This window comes from Ahaetulla prasina, chromosome 3 (assembly GCF_028640845.1).
Source record: "Ahaetulla prasina isolate Xishuangbanna chromosome 3, ASM2864084v1, whole genome shotgun sequence".
Classification (NCBI taxonomy): Eukaryota; Metazoa; Chordata; class Lepidosauria; order Squamata; family Colubridae; genus Ahaetulla; species Ahaetulla prasina.
In genome coordinates, this window is record NC_080541.1 from 146,871,169 (window position 1) to 146,893,405 (window position 22,237).

At 36.9% G+C, this 22,237-nt stretch overlaps 1 protein-coding gene across 1 annotated transcript in view; it reads left to right on the top strand.

The window, feature by feature from the left end:
* The window catches only part of AGL (amylo-alpha-1, 6-glucosidase, 4-alpha-glucanotransferase), a 57,516-nt gene that overhangs the window by 29,412 nt on the left and 5,867 nt on the right, over window positions 1–22,237 (top strand). The window contains exons 18-29 of the mRNA XM_058176355.1: window positions 385–509; window positions 619–731; window positions 837–971; window positions 3,278–3,408; window positions 4,636–4,772; window positions 4,992–5,125; window positions 5,883–6,058; window positions 8,273–8,375; window positions 8,917–9,142; window positions 11,152–11,263; window positions 12,749–12,884; window positions 21,065–21,177. Coding sequence (XP_058032338.1) covers window positions 385–509; window positions 619–731; window positions 837–971; window positions 3,278–3,408; window positions 4,636–4,772; window positions 4,992–5,125; window positions 5,883–6,058; window positions 8,273–8,375; window positions 8,917–9,142; window positions 11,152–11,263; window positions 12,749–12,884; window positions 21,065–21,177 — 1,641 coding nt within the window. The remainder of the gene's footprint in view (window positions 1–384; window positions 510–618; window positions 732–836; window positions 972–3,277; window positions 3,409–4,635; window positions 4,773–4,991; window positions 5,126–5,882; window positions 6,059–8,272; window positions 8,376–8,916; window positions 9,143–11,151; window positions 11,264–12,748; window positions 12,885–21,064; window positions 21,178–22,237) is intronic.

The window sequence follows — 22,237 nt, forward strand, 5'->3', positions numbered from 1 at the left end:
TGGGCGGAGCTTTGTTCCGCCATCGCTACCGGATCACTGAACTACCAGCTGCGATCACTTCCGGATTGAACGATCAGGTCCGATCCAGTAGCATTTCACCCATGAATAGGATTTATATGATCTGTTCTTGACTTGGAGTTCTTGACTTGGAGTTCAGTAATAGCCACATCTCTCAAATCTTGGATAGAGTCTATAATTGCTCCTTGTTGGTATTAAGTAACTTCTTAAAACTAAAATCAGACAATCTTGCATTGTGGCTAATGAATAGTAAAGAACTCATGTATTGCATGCCTAGAAATTACTCAACTGTCCTCTACTAATTGCAATTATGACATTTTTACCCACCGTGGCATAATAGCTGCTTTTTTCTTACTGTTCCTATAGGCAAAATTGAAGAAGTAGTTCTTGAAGCTAGGACTGTTGAGAGAAGTGCAGATCCTTATAAAAAGGATGATCATACAATCAATGGGTTGCTTGAGTATACAGTTGAACTCCGAGAACACATACAGGTTAGTTCTCTCTGTCTCTGTCTGTCTGTCTGTCTCACTCTCTCTCTCTCTCTGTCTCTCTCAAATTTTAGCAGTTACTTGATTTCAGCTGCTTTTCTTCTCTTGTTAGCTCAAGGAAAGTAAAATAATAAAACAAGCTTCAATTGCCACAAAAGGTCCTAATGAATTTGTTCAGGAAATAGAATTTGAAAAGCTTACACCAGGGAGCGTGATCATATTTAGGTAAATAGCAATTGTTTCTACCCATTGTAGAAAATATTTTGATGAATTTTATGGAGTTTATTGGAATGGAAGGCTAACATCTCTTGTTTGGTGGTAATATTATAGAGTTAGCCTTGATCCAAAGGCACAAGATGCTGTAGGAGTACTTCGTAATCATCTAATCCAGTTCAGTCCTCACTTTAAATCTGGAAGTCTGCCCGATGACGGTTCAGAAGCTATACTGAAAACCCCCTTTTCGGTGTAAGTTTGTCTCTATGTTGAAAATTAACAAAAAGAGGTAAAGTTACACAAATGTCTCCCTTGCTTGCTCTGCAGTCCTGTCCTGTGTTCAAAACAGTCATGAGGAATTAGTAAGACAATAGCACATTTGGCAATAAATATGATGTTACTTTTGGCCATTAATACTTTAGACCAGAGGTGGGTTTCAGCAGGTTCTGACCAGTTCTGGAGAACTGGTAGTGGAAATTTTGAGTAGTTCGGAGAACTGGTAGTAAAAATTCTGACTGGCCCCACCCACATCTATTCTCTGCCTCCCAAGTTCCAGCTGATCGGGAGGAAATGTGGATTTTGCAGTAACCTTCCCCTGGATTGGAGAAGGAATGGGGGTTTTGCAGTAACTTTCCCCTGGAGTGGGGTGGAATGGAGATTTTACAATATCCTTCCCCTGCCACGCCCACCAAACCACGCCCACCAAGCCATGCCATGCCCACCAAGCCACACCCACAGAACCAGTAGTAAAAATTTTTGAAACCCACCACTGCTTTAGACCTTAGAGAAAGAGGCAAAGGTTACCAAGACATTCTGTGCACACTTTCCTGAAAGGAAATCTCGTTCAGATGATTCAGACTTTGGCATTAGAGTGCTTAGCAATGACTTTTTGCCAATCTTGTTCAAAGAGTGTTATTGTCTCTAAGACTGAACTACATATTATGGTGAATGTGTCATCACAGTTGTACGTAAGAGATGTGGGTATTTTTCATTAAATGTCACTGGTAGGATGTATTCATCTAACATACAATCACAGCAGGGAGGGAGTGGAAATTTAATCTTCCCTTCTCCCCACAGCCGGCCTTGGGAAATCTGTCTACCCAAATTCAGTCCAAGAGGAATGCTCCTTTTTGCATTTTCTCCCTGAGCAAATAACAGCTAGATATTATATTTTTTGGGAGTTGTAGTGCAAGAGGCAATATTTTTAATATAATTATATGATTGCCACATTATTTTCTCCCTTGTAGAATGATTGAATTGTAATATGTATCCGTGATTTCACTGGGTAAGAAGATCAAAATGTGTAATTTGGGAATGACAAAATAAGATTCACTTTCATGCATCTCGAACAGACAAGCTGTAATCAGCCCTCAATAAGAGCAGAATAAAACTTGGTGAGAGAATTCTTGGAGATCTCAGCAGTATACTTTCATCTTGAATGCATCTCTCACCACATCTTAGGGCTTATTGTGAACCATGGCCCTTGGCCTAGATACTATGTAGTAACTTATAGATCAGTGATGGCGAACATTTTCAGCCCAGACTGGAACGAGCATGCATGTGTGTGCATGGGTGTGCACCGGAAACCCAAAGACCAGCTGGCCGGCGCACACATGCCTGTTTTTTTGGCCAATTTGGGGGCCGTTTTCAGGCCGTTTTCTGGTGCTCCAGCTTTCATGAAGACCAGCCAGCTGGCGCACATGTGTGCACTAGAAACCAGAAGAGCAGCTGGTGACGGCATGCCCGCCCGCAGAGAGGGCTCTATGTGCCACATCTGGCATGTGTACTAGAGGTTCACCATCATGGATATGGATAGTCCTTGACTTAAGACCAGTTGCTTAATAACCCTTCAAAGTTATGAGAGACCCTCCAAAAGTTGCTTATCACCCATTTTTGAAGTTAGGACAGACACATAGATACATACATAGAATCACATGATTGTTCTTTCAGTGCTTGGTGCCCAGTTCACCTTTCGGAATGGGACAACTCGCCATGGCCAATTCAACATAGCTAACTCACCACAGCCAACTCACTGCAGGACAATTCATCAATTCAATTTAATTATTTAAAATAATTTTTAAAATATTTTTATTTTTGTCATTCACATTTCATTTTGTTCTTCCTTTGGCATCCTATCTTTAATTATTCTATTCCACTATTTTTTTGATACTAGTGTAACTCTTGTCCCACGTAGAGTTGTCCTGCGGTGAGTTGGTCAAGGCAAGTTGTTGCAGACCCGTTACCTTTACAGCCAGTTGCAATGTCCACAGTCATAGGACCTCAATATGCAAGTTTTTACCAGTTTTCGTGTTTACTTCCAGTTGCTGGCAAAAACTGCCCATTCGGGAAAATTGTTTTAACAAATAGTTCACTTAATGATCACTGTAAAAAATGTTGAAAATTGAGGTCCAATGATATAATGCCTTGACTTATGACCATGACAACTTAAACTGGGCTCAATTATGATCATAAGCTGAAAACTACCTGTAGGTCTTACATTATACACACACCACCTTTATATGCTTGTAACAGCTAATTTCTGGGTTTTTTTTTCTCAGTATTGCATCAAAATTAACATTGGCAGATCTAAATCAACTACTGTATCGTTGTGATGCAGAAGAACAAGAAGATGGTGGAGGATGTTACGACATACCAAACTGGACACCTCTTAAATATGCAGGCCTTCAAGGTGGAAATCTACATGTTTTTGTCTCAAACTAATTGATAATTAATATATATTTATTCATTTCAAAATTTAACTTTCTGTATGCTTTTATTCTTAGCCAAGATCCACACTTTTTTTGGGTAAGCAGGGCCAGTAACTTTTCTGATTCCCCCCCCCCCCCTTGTGTCTGTAAGAGTGAATTTGGGGTTTTGTTTTCAAAATTGCATTTTAGCCTACACATTTAAAAACATTATTTTTAAAACTGCATCAAGCCTATTTTAAATCCAGTGTTATAGTTCTTGAATGTTTCTGTTGAGGAAACTATCAAAAATCTAGGCCACAGGTTCAGGGGCCAAAAAAAAATATCTTGGGGGAACCTCATGTGACATATTGTGCTATAAGTAGAATAAATCCAATAAAATCCAATGCATACAACCTTGTTTGAGCAATACTTGACAATACTTCCTGGTTTAGTTCTCAGTTTCTAGGATCTCTAGAAGTTAGAAAAACAGAAGAATACTAGGACATTAATTAAAGCTACTGGGCTAAAGCATAGCGGTAGTAAACCCTAGTTATTCTGTTGAGAATGATATGTTACTGATTATTTAAAATTTTCGAACTAACTATAAATTTGTGTAAATTTAAATTGTGAGCTTTCAAAATAACTTCAAACTGTGATTTATATCTGTTTGATAGATTCTCATAAATCACAAGTATAGGTGAATTTCACAAGGTGAAATTCAGACATAAGTCTAAGAACCATGGCCTTTTTTGCTGTCATGTCTGAATATAGGATAATTTTGCAGAATATTTTCAAACCTACACTTTAGAAGAAATTAAGATTTTTATATAGGTTTTTAGGCTGGCTGAAGGTAGCATAATACATTTTAAAAGGGGTGTTTTTTAAGTCTATATAAACTTCCTATTTTATTTTTCTTTTAATTAAAATTAGATCTTTATTGTTTAGAAATACATGTTTCAAAGCTGTTTATTTTTAATTTTTGAAATCTCAATATGGGTTGTTATGATTTAAAGCAGGGGTATCTAATCTTAGCAACTTCATGAGTTATGAACTTCAAAATCCAGAATTGGCTGGCTGGAAAATTCTGGGAGCTGAAATCCACAAATCATAAAGTTACCAAGGTTGGATACCCCTGATTGAAGGCATATAAATAAATAACATGATAATGCATGTCATAGTTTTCATGACCTAGCTGTATATTATAAAACCATATTTCTGTGGATCCTCAGGAATAATGTCAGTGATGGCAGAAATACGACCAAATAATGACTTGGGCCATCCTTTCTGTGGTAATTTGAGAGCTGGAGATTGGATGATTGACTATGTGAGCAATCGCTTAATTTCTCGCGCTGGAACTTGCTCTGATGTAAGTTAAACTTCGCAAAAATAATTCTCTTTGTAAACAGATATTTATTTGTTATATATTAACTTACCTGAAGAATTCTTCTTGTAAACTTGAAAGCTAGTACATTATTTGGGAATCTTTGTACAATTATTTAACTAGGATTAACCTAACTTTCAGCAATTATTATTAATCACTGTTTTAAATTTAGTACTATTGTTTGTTTCCTTCAACTACTATTAGGTTGGGAAGTGGCTGAAAGCAATGTTTATCTACTTGAAGCGCGTGCCTCGTTATCTCATTCCATGTTATTTTGATGCCATATTAGTGGGTGCATATACTACACTTCTTGACTTGGTTTGGAAACAGATGTCCAGGTATGCTTTTACTAGTATAGCTGTAGAAAGTGGAACATGATATTGCTGAGTTGCGTCAAGCACAAAATGTTTCATCTATTTTTCTTTAAAAGCACAGGGTGACTCATTATGACCACTGGGGTAATCTTGACTGCATTCAAAAATTATTTCCTTTATTGTCTATAGTTATTAAAGTAAAATAGAACATCCCATCTCCTTCCACTTATGACTGTATGACTGTAACTTTGTTGCTGGTAATCCTTATGATTTATATTAATACTGATTGTTTCCTGATTGCTTATTTGTAGCCTATGACTATCATTAAGGGTTGTATCATTAAGTGTTAAATTTGTACCCTATGACCATCAATTGTGTTGTAAGTGTTGTACCTTGATGAAGGTATCTTTTCTTTTATGTATACTGAGAGCTTATGTACCAAGACAAATTCCTTGTGTGTCCAATCACACTTGGTCAATAAAAAAATCTATTCCATTCCATTCCATTCCATTCTATTCTATTCTATTCTGTTCTATTCATTTGACATGATTACACAAGAAATGTAAATCACAGCGGAAATAAGGTTCATTGCATCAAGATCCAGAAAATTGAAGTTTCAGTGTAATTGTAGCATCACTGATTTTTTTAATCATATAGATTTTCCTGTTATACTTTTATCTTTTGTACTTTTATTTTATTGCTTTATTGTTGTATTTGTGCTTTTTTGCTAGCTTGGTACCAGAAAATTTATGGACTTGAAATAGTGTTGCTTTAATTACAGCTTTGTTCAGAATGGTTCAACGTTTGTTAAACATCTTTCCTTGGGCTCAGTCCAGATGTGTGGAATAGGAAAATATCCATCTTTGCCACCTCTATCTCCTGCCTTAAAGGATGTTCCTTATAGGCTGAATGAGATTACGGGAGAAAAAGAACAGTGCTGTGTTTCTTTAGCAGCCGGTAAGCATGGTCACTGGTCCATGAAAGAGTCCACCTTTAAAAATACTTTGCATGTTTTGAATCTCTGCTAGCAGAAATGAAGCACTTCTTATTGGACTCATGAACCTTGGAGATCTGGTGTTGGGAAGGCAAGAAGGCAGTGTAGTATAAATCTAATTACTGGTAAATCTGAGTGGGTAGTAACAGTGATATCCCTTCAGTTAGTTCCTGAAACTAAACTCAATATTTTTCTGTCTCCCACTCTAAATTAAGAGATAACATTGGGGTTTGGACAGGGGTGTTAGATCTCTAAAGAAATTCAAAAATTAGGTATTGTGACGTTTCCAGAATACCATCATCATCATCAGTAATTTTGAGTAGGACAGCTTCTGTTAACAAAAATAGATTCCGCAGCCACACTTAGTTGATTCAGAGCCTTCTTTCATTAGCTGGCCTTAATTCCTGTTTTCTAGAATTCCATTATCCTAATGTCTGATCGTCCCAAAGATGCTTTTTCAGAAGGCAACTGGACTTTCATGTTTTTCTTTAAAGATGTGTTGCTTTTCACCCAAGAAGCTTCTTCACCTCTGACTGGACTCCCCACCATTCTAGTCAGAGCTGAAGAAGCTTCTTGAATGAGAAGCAAAACATCTTCAAAGAAAAACAAGAACGTCCAGTTACTTCCTGAAAAAGCACCTTTGGGACAACGATGACTTGGATGACTGAGAATCTCTATAGACATTTAACTAATGTCTGATCTCTAGTTGGTCTCATCTAATAACATTTTGTCCTTTTGCATGTCTTTCATGACCACAAGGTTGAATAAAATAGTTTATGGAAATCAATTTCTACTGACATTCTTTACATTTGTATTTGATAGTCAGACAATTTTATATTGATGCTAAAATTCCATGAATCTGAAAATTACTTGTCAAAAGTATAAATAATAAGAATTAGAGGTAAGCATTCTGGTAAACTTCTGGAACTTCACAAACCTATATATAACTTTCATGCTTCACCATAAGCTATATGTAATTTGTTATTTATTTTTATTGCTTTTAAAATAATAACAAAACCAGAAAAAGAACAAAATACAAAGATACTTGTGTTAGAAATACATTATCAAAGAAAAGGGGGATTTTTAAAAAAAATCCATACAAAGTCTACATCTGTTAGGCAACCCACTCAGGTGCAATCAGATCTTCATTGAATGGAAAGATGCTATAAATTTATGTTTCCAATGCTGCAGGTATCAGTTTTGGGACCATAGTAAGAGTGTAGAACATCCATTTATGTTGTCAGGTTGTCAAATTGCATACACCAGTATGTAATTCAAAAGAATATTATCCTTTGAAAATTTTAGCTTTTGTTGCACAAATACATTTATTTAATTCACTAGTAAGTGTAGGACATTGTATAAATATGTGCTTTAAAGAAGAATTATCCTTATTACACTTCCAACAAACCTATATATAATATAAAAGTTCCAATAATTGGTCTGCACACTCAAGTGTATAGTGTACAGGTTTGAAGTGAGATGGTTATATATTCATGGATTATTATTACACATCTAGTAATTATATGTTCTGTATTCTTCATTGGGTTGGACTAGTCTACAAATACAGAGAGTTATAGTACATATGAGCTGTGCTAAAAGAAAATATAAGTAAATATGTAGGTATTGGAATCGGCGTCATGTCAAATCTAAATGTCAGATTTAGTGCTCTGGTGGCAAGCAAGAACTAAAATAAATTGTAATTTAGATAGAGCTTGACAAAGCAGTGTTGCAGAGCTGATTTTAAAGTTACAGCCAGATACAAGTACAAAAGGTTAAAAAATATATAATATTTTCTTACAGTATTAAGAAAATAACGTGTTCCTATATTCCTATATAAAGGCCTAGTATTTCCTCTGTACATTTTATGACCTTTCTCCCAACAATTCATATCCTTTTTTGTTCCAAGTGAATGTTATCAAGCAGAGAAACAAAAGGTTCATCTATCTTATCCCGTAGATAAGTCGTGGTAGCTAATGAGAGTAAGGAAGGTCCCAACCTTCATTTTTTTAAATATAAATTAGGATGACTTTGTGCAGATGGACGTCATCCAAATTGAGTTACTCAGAGGGAATGGAGCAGTGTGTGGCTCAGCGATAAATATAAAGTAAGCTGTTTTTGAAAGGTAGAGAGCTATTAAGTTCTTAAGTTTTACATCTGCTTTGTCTCTCACTCTTCAGGTTTACCTCATTTCTCATCTGGCATTTTCCGTTGCTGGGGAAGAGACACCTTTATTGCACTGAGAGGGCTGATGTTAGTTACTGGACGCTACTTAGAAGCAAGGTAAAGCAGTTACAGATGTAAATAGTATCTCTCCCTCTTTCTCTCTCTCTCTCTCTCTCTCCCCCTCCCTCCCTCCATTGAACGGTCACTAAATGAACCGTTGTAAGTTGAGGACTACCTGTATTATTTATACGAACAGAAAAATGAAAATAGAAATTTGCGTTAGGATAAATAAGATTTTAGTCATTTAAAGCAATGCTTATATGCGTACATTTTTGGTTAATATTTTCCAAATAGGATGGAATTATTTTGTAACCTTCCCTAATCCTGGCCTGAGTGCTTTTCGGCAAATTCTCTGGAAAGCACTTATTAAACAAAATGATTTAATCCATGCAAGACTAAATACAGGTAGTCCTTGACTTACGACTACAGCTGGGATCAGAAACTTCTTTACTAAGTGATGCAGTCATTAAGTGAGCATCTCATGACCAGGTCCGATTTTACAACCATTTTTACTTCACATACTTTTAGTGAAATGTAATAGAGAACTTGAAAGCCTACCATTTTATATTCACTCCCTTCTCCATCTCTCTGGTTTCAGGAACATAATATTAGCATTTGCCGGCACCCTAAGGCACGGTCTCATTCCCAATCTGCTTGGCCAAGGTACTCATGCCAGGTACAATTGTCGTGATGCTGTGTGGTGGTGGCTTCAGTGTGTACAAGATTATTGTAAAACCGTTCCAAATGGCACAGACATTCTCAACTGTCCGATATCTAGAATGTATCCTACTGATGATTCTCTACCTCAGCCAGAAGGCAAAATGGTAAATTTTAGCTTCTGTCTTTTTCGCTTGGTTCAGTCCCTTACATATTTTCCTTGTGTTAGTTTGGGAGAGGAATCTTCTAGTTTTGCGAGTTGACTCTAGCTCATGTCAGATTATTGCTGAAGTAGATTGATCCTCTATGGCAGGGGTGTCAAATTCAAGGCAGCCTGCAGAGTGCTTAGATTTGACCCACGGGGCCACCTTGGAAACAGCAAAGGACCGACCCGTGATGCCTCTGCCAGTGAAAATGGAGCTCGGGAGGGCCGTGCTCTGAGCTTCGTTTTCAGTGGCAGCGGATTGCAGGAGCCCGTCGCAGCAAAAAATGGAGCCTGGGTGGGCCACGCATGGGCTCCCCGAGCTCTGTTTTCACTGGCAGAGGGCTGCAGGAAGCCATTGTGGCAGAAAATGGAGCCTCAACGAATGACATCAAACCCATCCTGGCCATGCCCACCCACCCTGCCCTCCCCCAAGGTCAAACACAAACCTGACGCAGCCCTCAATGAAATCAAGTTTGACACCCCTGCTCTATAGTGTTGTGTGATGCCTGTTACTGCCGGATGTTATTATGAGTACAGAAAACCCAGCTTGGATTATTATGTTTGGTGGCCTCTGATAACATAAAAAGGTTTTGTCCTTAACAGAGATTGGGAAGGAAATTCTCTAGGAAATTCTTGTTCTGCAGTTTAATATAAAATGTAAACACTTGCCCAAAGAACTTCAATATTACAGTATTACTTTCGTTGACATAGACTTACTGTTGTAATCAAATTCGTTAAAGGACAAATGTTAAAAGGAAGTGGATTTTTTCTAAATAAACCAATTGTATATATTATTGCACTGTAGTGTTGAAGTAATTTTGACCTGCTTCAGAAGGAGAAATACTGACTAGGTCTCTCTTCAGTACCTTAAATTTACACTTGATATACAAGACTTGAAATCCTGGGTTTAGAAAATTTAGAACTACGTCGCCTTCGACATGACCTGAGTTTAACTCATAAAATCATCTATTACAGTGTCCTTCCTGTCGAAGACTACTTTGGCTTCAATTGCAACAATACACAAGCACACAATAGATTTAAGCTTAATGTTAACCGCTCCAATCTTGATTGCAGAAAATATGACTTCAATAACAGAGTTTTTAATGCTTGGAACACACTACCTGACTCTGTGGTCTCTTCCCAAAATCACCAAAGCTTCAACCAAAAACTCTCTACTATTGACCTCACCCCATTTCTAAGAGGTCTGTAAGGGGCGTGCATAAGAGCACAAGCGTGCCTACCGTTCCTGTCCTATTGTTTCCTTTCATTATATCCAATTAATATAGTTATTACATACTTAAACATATATATGCTTATATATTGTATAGTAATTTCATGCTTATGCTTATATATACTGTGTGACAAAATAAATAAATAAAATAGTACAAAGGACCACTTTAAAGTTTGAGAGTCAGTTTTGAGAGTCAGTTTGGTTAAGCTTAAGCATCAGGCTAGAAACCAGGAGACTATGAGTTCTAGTCCTGCCTTAGGGCAAAGCCAGCTAGGTGACCTTGAGCCAGTCACTTCCTCTCAACTCTAGGAAGGAAGCAATAGCAACCTGCTTCTGAAAAACCTTGTCAAGAAAATCGAAGTGTCTGTTAAGATTCAAACACATTTGAATGGGGGGGGAGGGGGGAAATAATAAAGTAAAAAGGTTAAAGTGTTGGAATGAGTAAAGTGAGGATGTTTAGTTTCAAATTTATTTTCAGCAAATCCAATCACCAGGGCCCGCCATTCTTTTATTAGCCCAGCCTAGTTCATAAAATAGTTTTTCAGGGATAAAATATGTTTTATGTAATCATTTTGAAATTCTGGGGGAAACACAGAACATAAATCCAACACACTCTCTTGAGAGTGAGTCCATTGGATTTGCCTCTGAATAGGAGGTTCCTTTACAAACTGAATGTTCCTTGTTATGTGTGTTTTTAATTTAGCGTTTTTTTCCCTTTCCTCCCCTATATTTCCTCTCAGGATCAGCCATTATATGAAGTGATACAGGAAGCAATGCAAAAGCATGCCCAAGGCATAGATTTCCGAGAGAGGAATGCTGGTCCACAAATAGATCGAAATATGAGAGATGAAGGTATACATTCTTTATTTTTTTAAATGGATGTTCATGTTCATTTCTTAGCTTCTTAATGTATCTTGAAATAAAGTGAGATTTTCTTTAAATCCCCTAAAACAGGGGTCTCCAACCTTAGCAACCAGAATTCTCTACTATTGACCTCACCCCATTTCTAAGAGGTCTGTAAGGCGTGCATAAGAGCACAAGCGTGCCTACCGTTCCTGTCCTATTGTTTCCTTTCATTATATCCAATTAATATAGTTATTACATACTTAAACATATATATGCTTATATATTGTATAGTAATTTCATGCTTATGCTTATATATTGTATAGTAATTTCATGCTTATGCTTATATATTGTATAGTAATTTCATGCTTATGCTTATATATTGTATAGTAATTTCATGCTTATGCTTATATATACTGTGTGACAAAATAATAAAATAGGACAATTGGTGGTGTGTTTGTTAGCAGATAATAAAAGTCTGCCTAATTTTCAGGCAGTGTTTGTTAAATTTATTTGCTGCCCATCTTTCTGTGAGCTACTCTGGCTGGCTTACAACAGTAAAAAAAGGAAAAGGTGATAAAATGTAAACACTTGCCCAAAGAACTTCAATATTACAGTATTACTTTCGTTGACATAGACTTACTGTTGTAATCAAATTCGTTAAAAGGACAAATGTTAAAAGGAAGTGGATTTTTTCTAAATAAACCAATTGTATATATTATTGCACTGTAGTGTTGAAGTAATTTTGACCTGCTTCAGAAGGAGAAATACTGACTAGGTCTCTCTTCAGTACCTTAAATTTACACTTGATATTACAAGACTTGAAATCCTGGGTTTAGAAAATTTAGAACTACGCCGCCTTCGACATGACCTGAGTTTAACTCATAAAATCATCTATTACAGTGTCCTTCCTGTCGAAGACTACTTCAGCTTCAATTGCAACAATACACAAGCACACAATAGATTTAAGCTTAATGTTAACACCTCCAATCTTGATTGCAGAAAATATGACTTCAATAACAGAGTTGTTAATGCTTGGAACACACTACCTGACTCTGTGGTCTCTTCCCAAAATCCCCAAAGCTTCAACCAAAACTCTCAACCTTAGCAACCAGAATTCTCCAGCCAGCAAAGCTTGAAGACCACCAGGCTTAAAGTTGCCAAGGTTGGAGACCCCTGCCCTAAAAGATACACTTTTCCACAATTCTGAGCATGGGTGACAAACTTGATTGTATCACGTGACTTCACGTGATGCATCGTGATGTTTTCTGCTTTTGTGAGCCAGGGTGGGTGTGGCCTACGCATGATGTATCCAACCCGCGAGCCACCAGTTTGACACCCCTGAATTTTAGAGGAAAGCATTCATATGACTGTGTTGTCAGTTAATGTAATTTGGGCTGCCATAAAAACCCTAGTTCATTCCGAGTGGATGCACATTGGGCAACATTTTTATGTGTCTTTTCTGGAAAACAAGCTGGTATTTGTGCTTTGTAGGCTTTAATGTAACTGCAGGAGTGGACATGGAAACAGGCTTTGTCTTTGGAGGGAACCGTTTTAATTGTGGTACCTGGATGGATAAAATGGGAGAGAGTGATAAAGCTCGCAACAAAGGAATTCCAGCAACTCCAAGGTACTGCATAAATGCTTATAGCATTGTTGGCACATTAAGGGCCTGAATGTAATTGACTAATTAGAAATCAGTGTGAAAAATATTGCTGTGAACAATGAATGAATGAATGTTTTTATCATAGTCACTGATCAGAATTGCAAACAAAAACATAAAAATAATAAAAAAGAAAGTGAAAACAAAATAAAATAGGACAATTGGTGGTGTGTTTGTTAGCAGATAATAAAAGTCTGCCTAATTTTCAGGCAGTGTTTGTTAAATTTATTTGCTGCCCATCTTTCTGTGAGCTACTCTGGCTGGCTTACAACAGTAAAAAAAAGGAAAAGGTGATAAAAATGTAAATATAATAGTAGTAAAGCAATGACACAATAAAACAATAAAAATAAACAATGAAAGTACAACAATATGAATTAAAAGATGGGTTGGGGGGAGCAGGAAACACAGGTATTGCAAGTGTTACAAATTTTAGCTGTCTTCAAGGAGGCTGAATCATAGTGATCTGATAACAACTGTATATAAAAAAAAAGATCAGAATTTACCAAGCAAGGAGCTATAAGTAAGATCCTTGAGCCCTTATAGAAGGTACAGTATAGCAGGACATGAGCTGTAGTCTCAAGAGGCCCTTGTCTACAGTGGCGAAGTAGCAGGTCATAAGGAACTCTTTTGTATCATCCCTTAAAAATTGCCCTGTGGAGAGCACTGAAGTATGCTAAAGTTAATGCTCTCCAGAATTTAATTATGTGGTATAAGTATCTCACTAGGATTGAATTCTGTAAAAAACATTCTTAAATAAAAAAAACTAGTCCTTTTGGACTTTCACATTTTTGATATGTTGTTTAAATGTGCTTAATGCACGTTCATAACCCATCATGAGAAACTCCTTTCTGGAAAAGTCGAGAAGTTGATGTTTTTGTGAGGTTGTCCTGAACCATATTGACTTATAGTTGTTCACAATGAGGAACTCAGACTGTGGGAAAGAACAGTAACTTCAACCAGCATGGTACGATACAGGTCCATGAGCCTATTTTGACTTTAGATAGCCCTGCTTCCTTCTTCTGTAATGTTACATTTTTGAATGTAAGGGGCTATCTGGAATATAGCCATTAGGAATTCAGGTTGGATCTTTTCAAGAGGAGTAAAGAAAATAGCAATAGCACTTAGACTTATATACCGCTTCACAGTGTTTTACAGCCCTCTCTAAGTGGTTTACACAATCAGCATGTTGCCGCCAACAACCTGCATCCTCAGTTTACCAACCTCAGAAGGATGGAAGGCTGAGTCAGTCTTGAGCCTGGTGAGAATCGAACTACGAACTGCCGGCAGCCGGTAATCAGCAGAAGTAGCCTGTAGTACTGCATTCTAACCATGGCTCTTGTAAAATCCTAGCTGAACACCAAAACATAGTTGTGCACAGTTCTTAGCTAATTATATCTTCAGTGCTGCTGGGATACATTGTGCTTCTCTGATAAAGTGAAAAGAGTCGGCCAGTTTTTTGAGCATTTTTGTATGACATAATTTTGGTGTGCACTGTGTTTGGTGGAGTTATGAAAAACCATGTCCAAATATTTAAAAGATTGTACTTGTTCAACACTCTTGCTATTTATCTTCCAGGTGTGCAGATTAGGCGATTTCCAAGATCAGGACCTCAGTTTTACTGTAGTTGATATCAAGTGCTTCCTTAGAGCAGTGTTTGTCTGGAGCATTCAGAGTCCAATTATTAAGTTCAATTACTGTGAGCTAGGTTTTTTAAATTTTTTTTAAAAAAAACTATTTTCAGCGGAAAATGCTGGTTCAGTGGAAAAATAAACTGGTTAAATTAAACACATGAAAACTCCATTGCCTCAAGGATATTCATGTTCAGTTTAGATAGATGTGTATATTTATTTATTTATTTATTTATTTATTTATTTATTTATTTATTTATTTATTTATTTATTTATTTATTTATTTATTTATTTATTTATTTATTTATTTATTTATTTATTTATTTATTTATTTATTTATTTATTTATTTATTTATTTATTTATTTATTTATTTATTTATTTATTTATTTATTTATTTATTTATTTATTTATTTATTTATTTATTTATTTATTTATTTATTTATTTATTTATTTATTTATTTATTTATTTATTTATTTATTTATTTATTTATTTATTTATTTATTTATTTATTTATTTATTTATTTATTTATTTATTTATTTATTTATTTATTTATTTATTTATTTATTTATTTATTTATTTATTTATTTATTTATTTATTTATTTATTTATTTATTTATTTATTTATTTTATTTCTTCAGTTCCTGCCTTTCTAAGCCTGGTCTTAGGATTCTCTCCTTTTTTCCCAGTTTCTTCCCATCTCTGCCTGATCCTTCCCTGTGGAGAGCACTGAAGTATGCTAAAGTTAATGCTCTCCAGAATTTAATTATGTGGTATAAATATCTCACTAGGATTGAATTCTGTAAAAAACATTCTTAAATAAAAAAAACTAGTCCTTTTGGACTTTCACATTTTTGATATGTTGTTTAAATGTGCTTAATGCACGTTCATAACCCATCATGAGAAACTCCTTTCTGGAAAAGTCGAGAAGTTGATGTTTTTGTGAGGTTGTCCTGAACCATATTGACTTATAGTTGTTCACAATGAGGAACTCAGACTGTGAGAAAGAACAGTAACTTCAACCAGCATGGTACGATACAGGTCCATGAGCCTATTTTGACTTTAGATATCCCTGCTTCCTTCTTCTGTAATGTTACATTTTTGAATGTAAGGGGCTATCTGGAATATAGCCATTAGGAATTCAGGTTGGATCTTTTCAAGAGGAGTAAAGAAAATAGCAATAGCACTTAGACTTATATACCGCTTCACAGTGTTTTACAGCCCTCTCTAAGTGGTTTACACAATCAGCATGTTGCCGCCAACAACCTGCATCCTCAGTTTACCAACCTCAGAAGGATGGAAGGCTGAGTCAGTCTTGAGCCTGGTGAGAATCGAACTACGAACTGCCGGCAGCCGGTAATCAGCAGAAGTAGCCTGTAGTACTGCATTCTAACCATGGCTCTTGTAAAATCCTAGCTGAACACCAAAACATAGTTGTGCACAGTTCTTAGCTAATTATATCTTCAGTGCTGCTGGGATACATTGTGCTTCTCTGATAAAGTGAAAAGAGTCGGCCAGTTTTTTGAGCATTTTGTATGACATAATTTTGGTGTGCACTGTGTTTGGTGGAGTTATGAAAAACCATGTCCAAATATTTAAAAGATTGTACTTGTTCAACACTCTTGCTATTTATCTTCCAGGTGTGCAGATTAGGCGATTTCCAAGATCAGGACCTCAGTTTTACTGTAGTTGATATCAAGTGCTTCCTTAGAGCAGTGTTTGTCTGGAGCATTCAGAGTCCAATTATTAAGTTCAATTACTGTGAGCTAGGTTTTTTAAAAAAATTAAAAAAAAACTATTTTCAGCGGAAAATGCTGGTTCAGTGGAAAAATAAACTGGTTAAATTAAACACATGAAAACTCCATTGCCTCAAGGATATTCATGTTCAGTTTAGATAGATGTGTATATTTATTTATTTATTTATTAATCGTATTTATATACCGCCCTATCTCCCGAAGGACTCACATTTAAAACATATAAATATAAATACAGAATAAAAACAATTAAGAAACTTATTTGAAAGCCCGTTAATTAAAATATACAAATAAAACCCAATTAAAACCCATGAATTTAAAACCTAGCTCAGTCCTGCACAATTAAATAAATATGTTTTAAGCCCGCGGCGGAAGGTCCGAAGGTCCGGAAGCTGGCGGAGTGCGGGGGGAAGTTCGTTCCAAGAGCCCCACAGAAGGCCCTTGCCCTGGGCGTTTTACATATATAAAATGTATGCAAAGATTTATAAACATGCAGGCAGGGATTTTGTTTGAAATCCTCTGGATTTAAAATACAGAAGTATTTTATGAAAAAAATATTTTAAGCCATGCTGTTTGCATTAAACATCTAGCAGCAGCAGCAGCTTTGCATTTTATCTGTTTTGCTGAGTTACCGTAAATGGCAAGATTGGCCTTATGAGATGAGCATCTATGAATTACCCATTTGGAAATTTTTGACATACAAACATTAGATTTACACATGAATTGAATATGCAATCCAGATCTGATTCAAAGGAAGGATTACTGGATTTGCTACAGCCTGATTTCCACATGACCTAATCCTAAACCATGGGTTAGGACAGTAGTGCCAATTCATCCTATTTTTATTTCTTCAGTTCCTGCCTTTCTAAGCCTGGTCTTAGGATTCCTCTCCTTTTTTCCCCAGTTTCTTCCCCATCTCTGCCTGATCCTTCCTACCTTGTCTGCTGATCTATCTGTTCTCTTTCTGCTAATGAAAATAGTTATAGTGTTTACTCTCCTTTTTTCTTTTCTTTTCTTTTCTTTTCTGTTTTTTTTTTTTTTTTTGGATCAGGAAGAAAACATCCTTCTGGTTATTCAAAGAGAAAACCACAATATCGGAGTGCAAACTCACTTCCTTTTTATGCAATCATAGACTAAAATAAAGCCACCATTGCCCATAGGTCCTATTGGTTTGCTTTGCTATAGAGATAAAGGAAAATTTATGTATATATGATGAGAGAAACAAACTATCCTATGGGTGTGTGAAAATAAAAATTAATAAAAGTTATACATGTGTGCATGTAGATATATATTAAATAAAATTGTCCCGCCAACTTTGAGTTCCTTCCCTGTCCAGTTTTGGAGTGTGCAACAGGACTTGAGATGATTGGTTTAATCTAATGTGGTCAAACTCGTACATGTCTGAAAAACGTCTCAGAGAAGCAATGCTTGTGCCTTTAAATTTACATGAATCCACAACTGTTCCATAAATTATTCATGTGTATGCAAAGATTTATAAACATGCAGGCAGGGATTTTGTTTGAAATCCTCTGGATTTAAAATACAGAAGTATTTTATGAAAAAATATTTTAAGCCATGCTGTTTGCATTAAACATCTAGCAGCAGCAGCAGCAGCAGCAGCAGCAGCAGCAGCTTTGCATTTTATCTGTTTTGCTGAGTTACCGTAAATGGCAAGATTGGCCTTATGAGATGAGCATCTACGAATTACCCATTTGGAGATTTTTGACATACAAACATTAGATTTACACATGAATTGAATATGCAATCCAGATCTGATTCAAAGGAAGGATTACTGGATTTGCTACAGCCTAATTTCCACATGACCTAATCCTAAACCATGGGTTAGGACAGTAGTGCCAATTCATCCTATTTTTATTTCTTCAGTTCCTGCCTTTCTAAGCCTGGTCTTAGGATTCCTCTCCTTTTTTTCCAGTTTCTTCCCCATCTCTGCCTGATCCTTCCTACCTTGTCTGCTGATCTATCTGTTCTCTTTCTGCTAATGAAAATAGTTATAGTGTTTACTCTCCTTTTTCTTTTCTGTTTTTTTTTTTGGGGGGGGATCAGGAAGAAAACATCCTTCTGGTTATTCAAAGAGAAAACCACAATATCGGAGTGCAAACTCACTTCCTTTTTATGCAATCATAGACTAAAATAAAGCCACCATTGCCCATAGGTCCTGTTGGTTTGCTTTGCTATAGAGATAAAGGAAAATTTATGTATATATGATGAGAGAAACAAACTATCCTATGGGTGTGTGAAAATAAAATTGTCCCGCCAACTTTGAGTTCCTTCCCTGTCCAGTTTTGGAGTGTGCAACAGGACTTGAGATGATTGGTTTAATCTAATGTGGTCCAACTCGTACATGTCTGAAAAACGTCTCAGAGAAGCAATGCTTGTGCCTTTAAATTTACATGAATCCACAACTGTTCCATAAATTATTCATGTGTATGCAAAGATTTATAAACATGCAGGCAGGGATTTTGTTTGAAATCCTCTGGATTTAAAATACAGAAGTATTTTATGAAAAAATATTTTAAGCCATGCTGTTTGCATTAAACATCTAGCAGCAGCAGCAGCAGCAGCAGCAGCAGCAGCTTTGCATTTTATCTGTTTTGCTGAGTTACCGTAAATGGCAAGATTGGCCTTATGAGATGAGCATCTACGAATTACCCATTTGGAGATTTTTGACATACAAACATTAGATTTACACATGAATTGAATATGCAATCCAGATCTGATTCAAAGGAAGGATTACTGGATTTGCTACAGCCTAATTTCCACATGACCTAATCCTAAACCATGGGTTAGGACAGTAGTGCCAATTCATCCTATTTTTATTTCTTCAGTTCCTGCCTTTCTAAGCCTGGTCTTAGGATTCCTCTCCTTTTTTTCCAGTTTCTTCCCCATCTCTGCCTGATCCTTCCTACCTTGTCTGCTGATCTATCTGTTCTCTTTCTGCTAATGAAAATAGTTATAGTGTTTACTCTCCTTTTTTTCCAGTTTCTTCCCCATCTCTGCCTGATCCTTCCTACCTTGTCTGCTGATCTATCTGTTCTCTTTCTGCTAATGAAAATAGTTATAGTGTTTACTCTCCTTTTTTCTTTTCTTTTCTGTTTTTTTTTTTGGGGGGGGATCAGGAAGAAAACATCCTTCTGGTTATTCAAAGAGAAAACCACAATATCGGAGTGCAAACTCACTTCCTTTTTATGCAATCATAGACTAAAATAAAGCCACCATTGCCCATAGGTCCTGTTGGTTTGCTTTGCTATAGAGATAAAGGAAAATTTATGTATATATGATGAGAGAAACAAACTATCCTATGGGTGTGTGAAAATAAAATTGTCCCGCCAACTTTGAGTTCCTTCCCTGTCCAGTTTTGGAGTGTGCAACAGGACTTGAGATGATTGGTTTAATCTAATGTGGTCAAACTCGTACATGTCTGAAAAACGTCTCAGAGAAGCAATGCTTGTGCCTTTAAATTTACATGAATCCACAACTGTTCCATAAATTATTCATGTGTATGCAAAGGAGTCTAAAATCCTGAGATCTTAATTCTTGGTATCACTAGCCAATTACTGCCTCTTTTGACTGACATTACCTCTCTGAATTGTCTGGTGTATTTCTTATCAGTATCAAAGTAGTTTCAAAAATTATTATATTAGCACAGGGTGTCAAACTCAAGGCCTGGGGGCCGGATCTGGTCCGCGGGGTGCTTAGATCCGGGACTGCCCTGGAAATAGCAAAGGACTAGCCCATGGTGCTTCTGCCAGCGAAAACGGCCTTCTGAGCTCCATTTTTTGCTGCCACGGTCTCCTGCAACCCTCTGCCAGTGAAAATGCAGCTTGGCAGGGCCACATGTGGCCCTCTCGATCTCCGTTTTCATTGGCAGAGGGTTGCAGGGGGCCATGGTAACTGTAAACGGAGCTTAGAAGACCATTTTCGGTGGCAGAGTGCTTGGGTCAGCACAGGCACCCACGACATGAGTGACGTCGAGCTGGCCACGCCCCCATCCCCACCCCCGAGGTCAAACACAACCCTGATGCGGCCCTCAATGAAATCGAGTTGATACCCCTGTCTTAGCACATTCATGCTGCCCTCTTCCAAAAAATACTTGTATACATGTAATCAGAGTTGTGTACTCTTGGCATGGCCACTAAATATAGTAACCAAAAACTTTATTTGGTAATGGAAGTACTGGCTACCTGTGGCTTTTCGGGTGCACTTTAAGGTTTTGGTTATGACCTTTAAAGCGCTCCATGGCTTAGGGCCTGGGTACTTACGGGACCGCCTACTGTTACCATATGCCTCCCACCGACCCGTACGCTCTCACAGAGAGGGACTTCTCAGGGTGCCGTCCGCCAAGCAATGTCGGCTGGCGGCCCCCAGGGGAAGGTCCTTCTCTGTGGGGGCTCCCACACTCTGGAACGAACTTCCCCCGGGTTTACGCCAAATACCTGACCTTCGGACCTTTCGCCGCGAACTGAAGACACATCTTTTTATTCGCGCGGGGCTGGCTTAAATTTTATGGATTTTATAGTTTTTATTATTAATTTTAAACGGGGTTTTAGTTTCTATATATTTTAAATTTTTAGGCAAATTATAATAAGTTTTTTAATCTTGCATTTTATAGAATATTGTCTTGTCTGTTTTTTATTTGCCTGTACACCGCCCTGAGTCCTTCGGGAGAAGGGCGGTATAAAAATCAAATAAATGAATGAATGAAATGAATGAACTTATTTTTCTGCTGTGGCTATCCTTTTATTAGAGATGGCTCTGCTGTGGAAATTGTTGGTCTATGCAAATCAACGGTTCGCTGGTTACAGGAATTGTCGGTGAAGAAGTTATTTCCATATCCTGGAGTTACTGTGAAAAGACATGGTAAGCAAATATGGATCCAGGGTATAATGGAAGTAGAAAAATGACATTACTAATAATAGTAATAAAGTGCCCAAAATGTTTCACACTAGATTTTTTTGAGCAACTCAAAAAGCAACAGAGGGGAGAGAGCTGGATTACAGTTCTTAAATCAAGAAATGGTTGGATGGAAGAGAAATGAATATTTCAAATAGTTAAATGAGATTGTTTTGAAGATTAAATGGGAGCAAGCTATATAATTGGCTCCCTGTTCCATTGTTTTCCCTAAACCTTCATTCATGTTGATTTACAGCGAGAAATAATCTCTTTCACACGCCTATTTCTCCCTGCCTGCATATACAGCAGGAGAAATGCTCTTTCCCTCATTCCCAAATAGCCTGTCAAATTCCGGAGAAGAAAATGAAAATAGTTATAGTGTTTACTCTCCTTTTTCTTTTCTTTTCTGTTTTTTTTTTTGGATCAGGAAGAAAACATCCTTCTGGTTATTCAAAGAAAACCACAATATCAGTGCAAACTCACTTCCTTTTATGCAATCATAGACTAAAATAAAGCCACCATTGCCCATAGGTCCTGTTGGTTTGCTTTGCTATAGAGATAAAGGAAAATTTATGTATATATGATGAGAGAAACAAACTATCCTATGGGTGTGTGAAAATAAAAATTAATAAAAGTTATACATGTGTGCATGTAGATATATATTAAATAAAATTGTCCCGCCAACTTTGAGTTCCTTCCCTGTCCAGTTTTGGAGTGTGCAACAGGACTTGAGATGATTGGTTTAATCTAATGTGGTCAAACTCGTACATGTCTGAAAAACGTCTCAGAGAAGCAATGCTTGTGCCTTTAAATTTACATGAATCCACAAGTCTTAAAGTTGCCAAGGTTGGAGACCCCTGGTTTAGATGCATCTCTTCCATAAGGGAGCAGGTTGATATGTACCCAGTGTCTTCTGTAAGACCACTGAACGTCTGAGAAAAGCTGCCTCCAAACGAAGAAGGCAAAACAGCACCTAATCCATGGGAGGGGGATGGGAAGGCAATGGTTAACCATTATGGACTGGGTG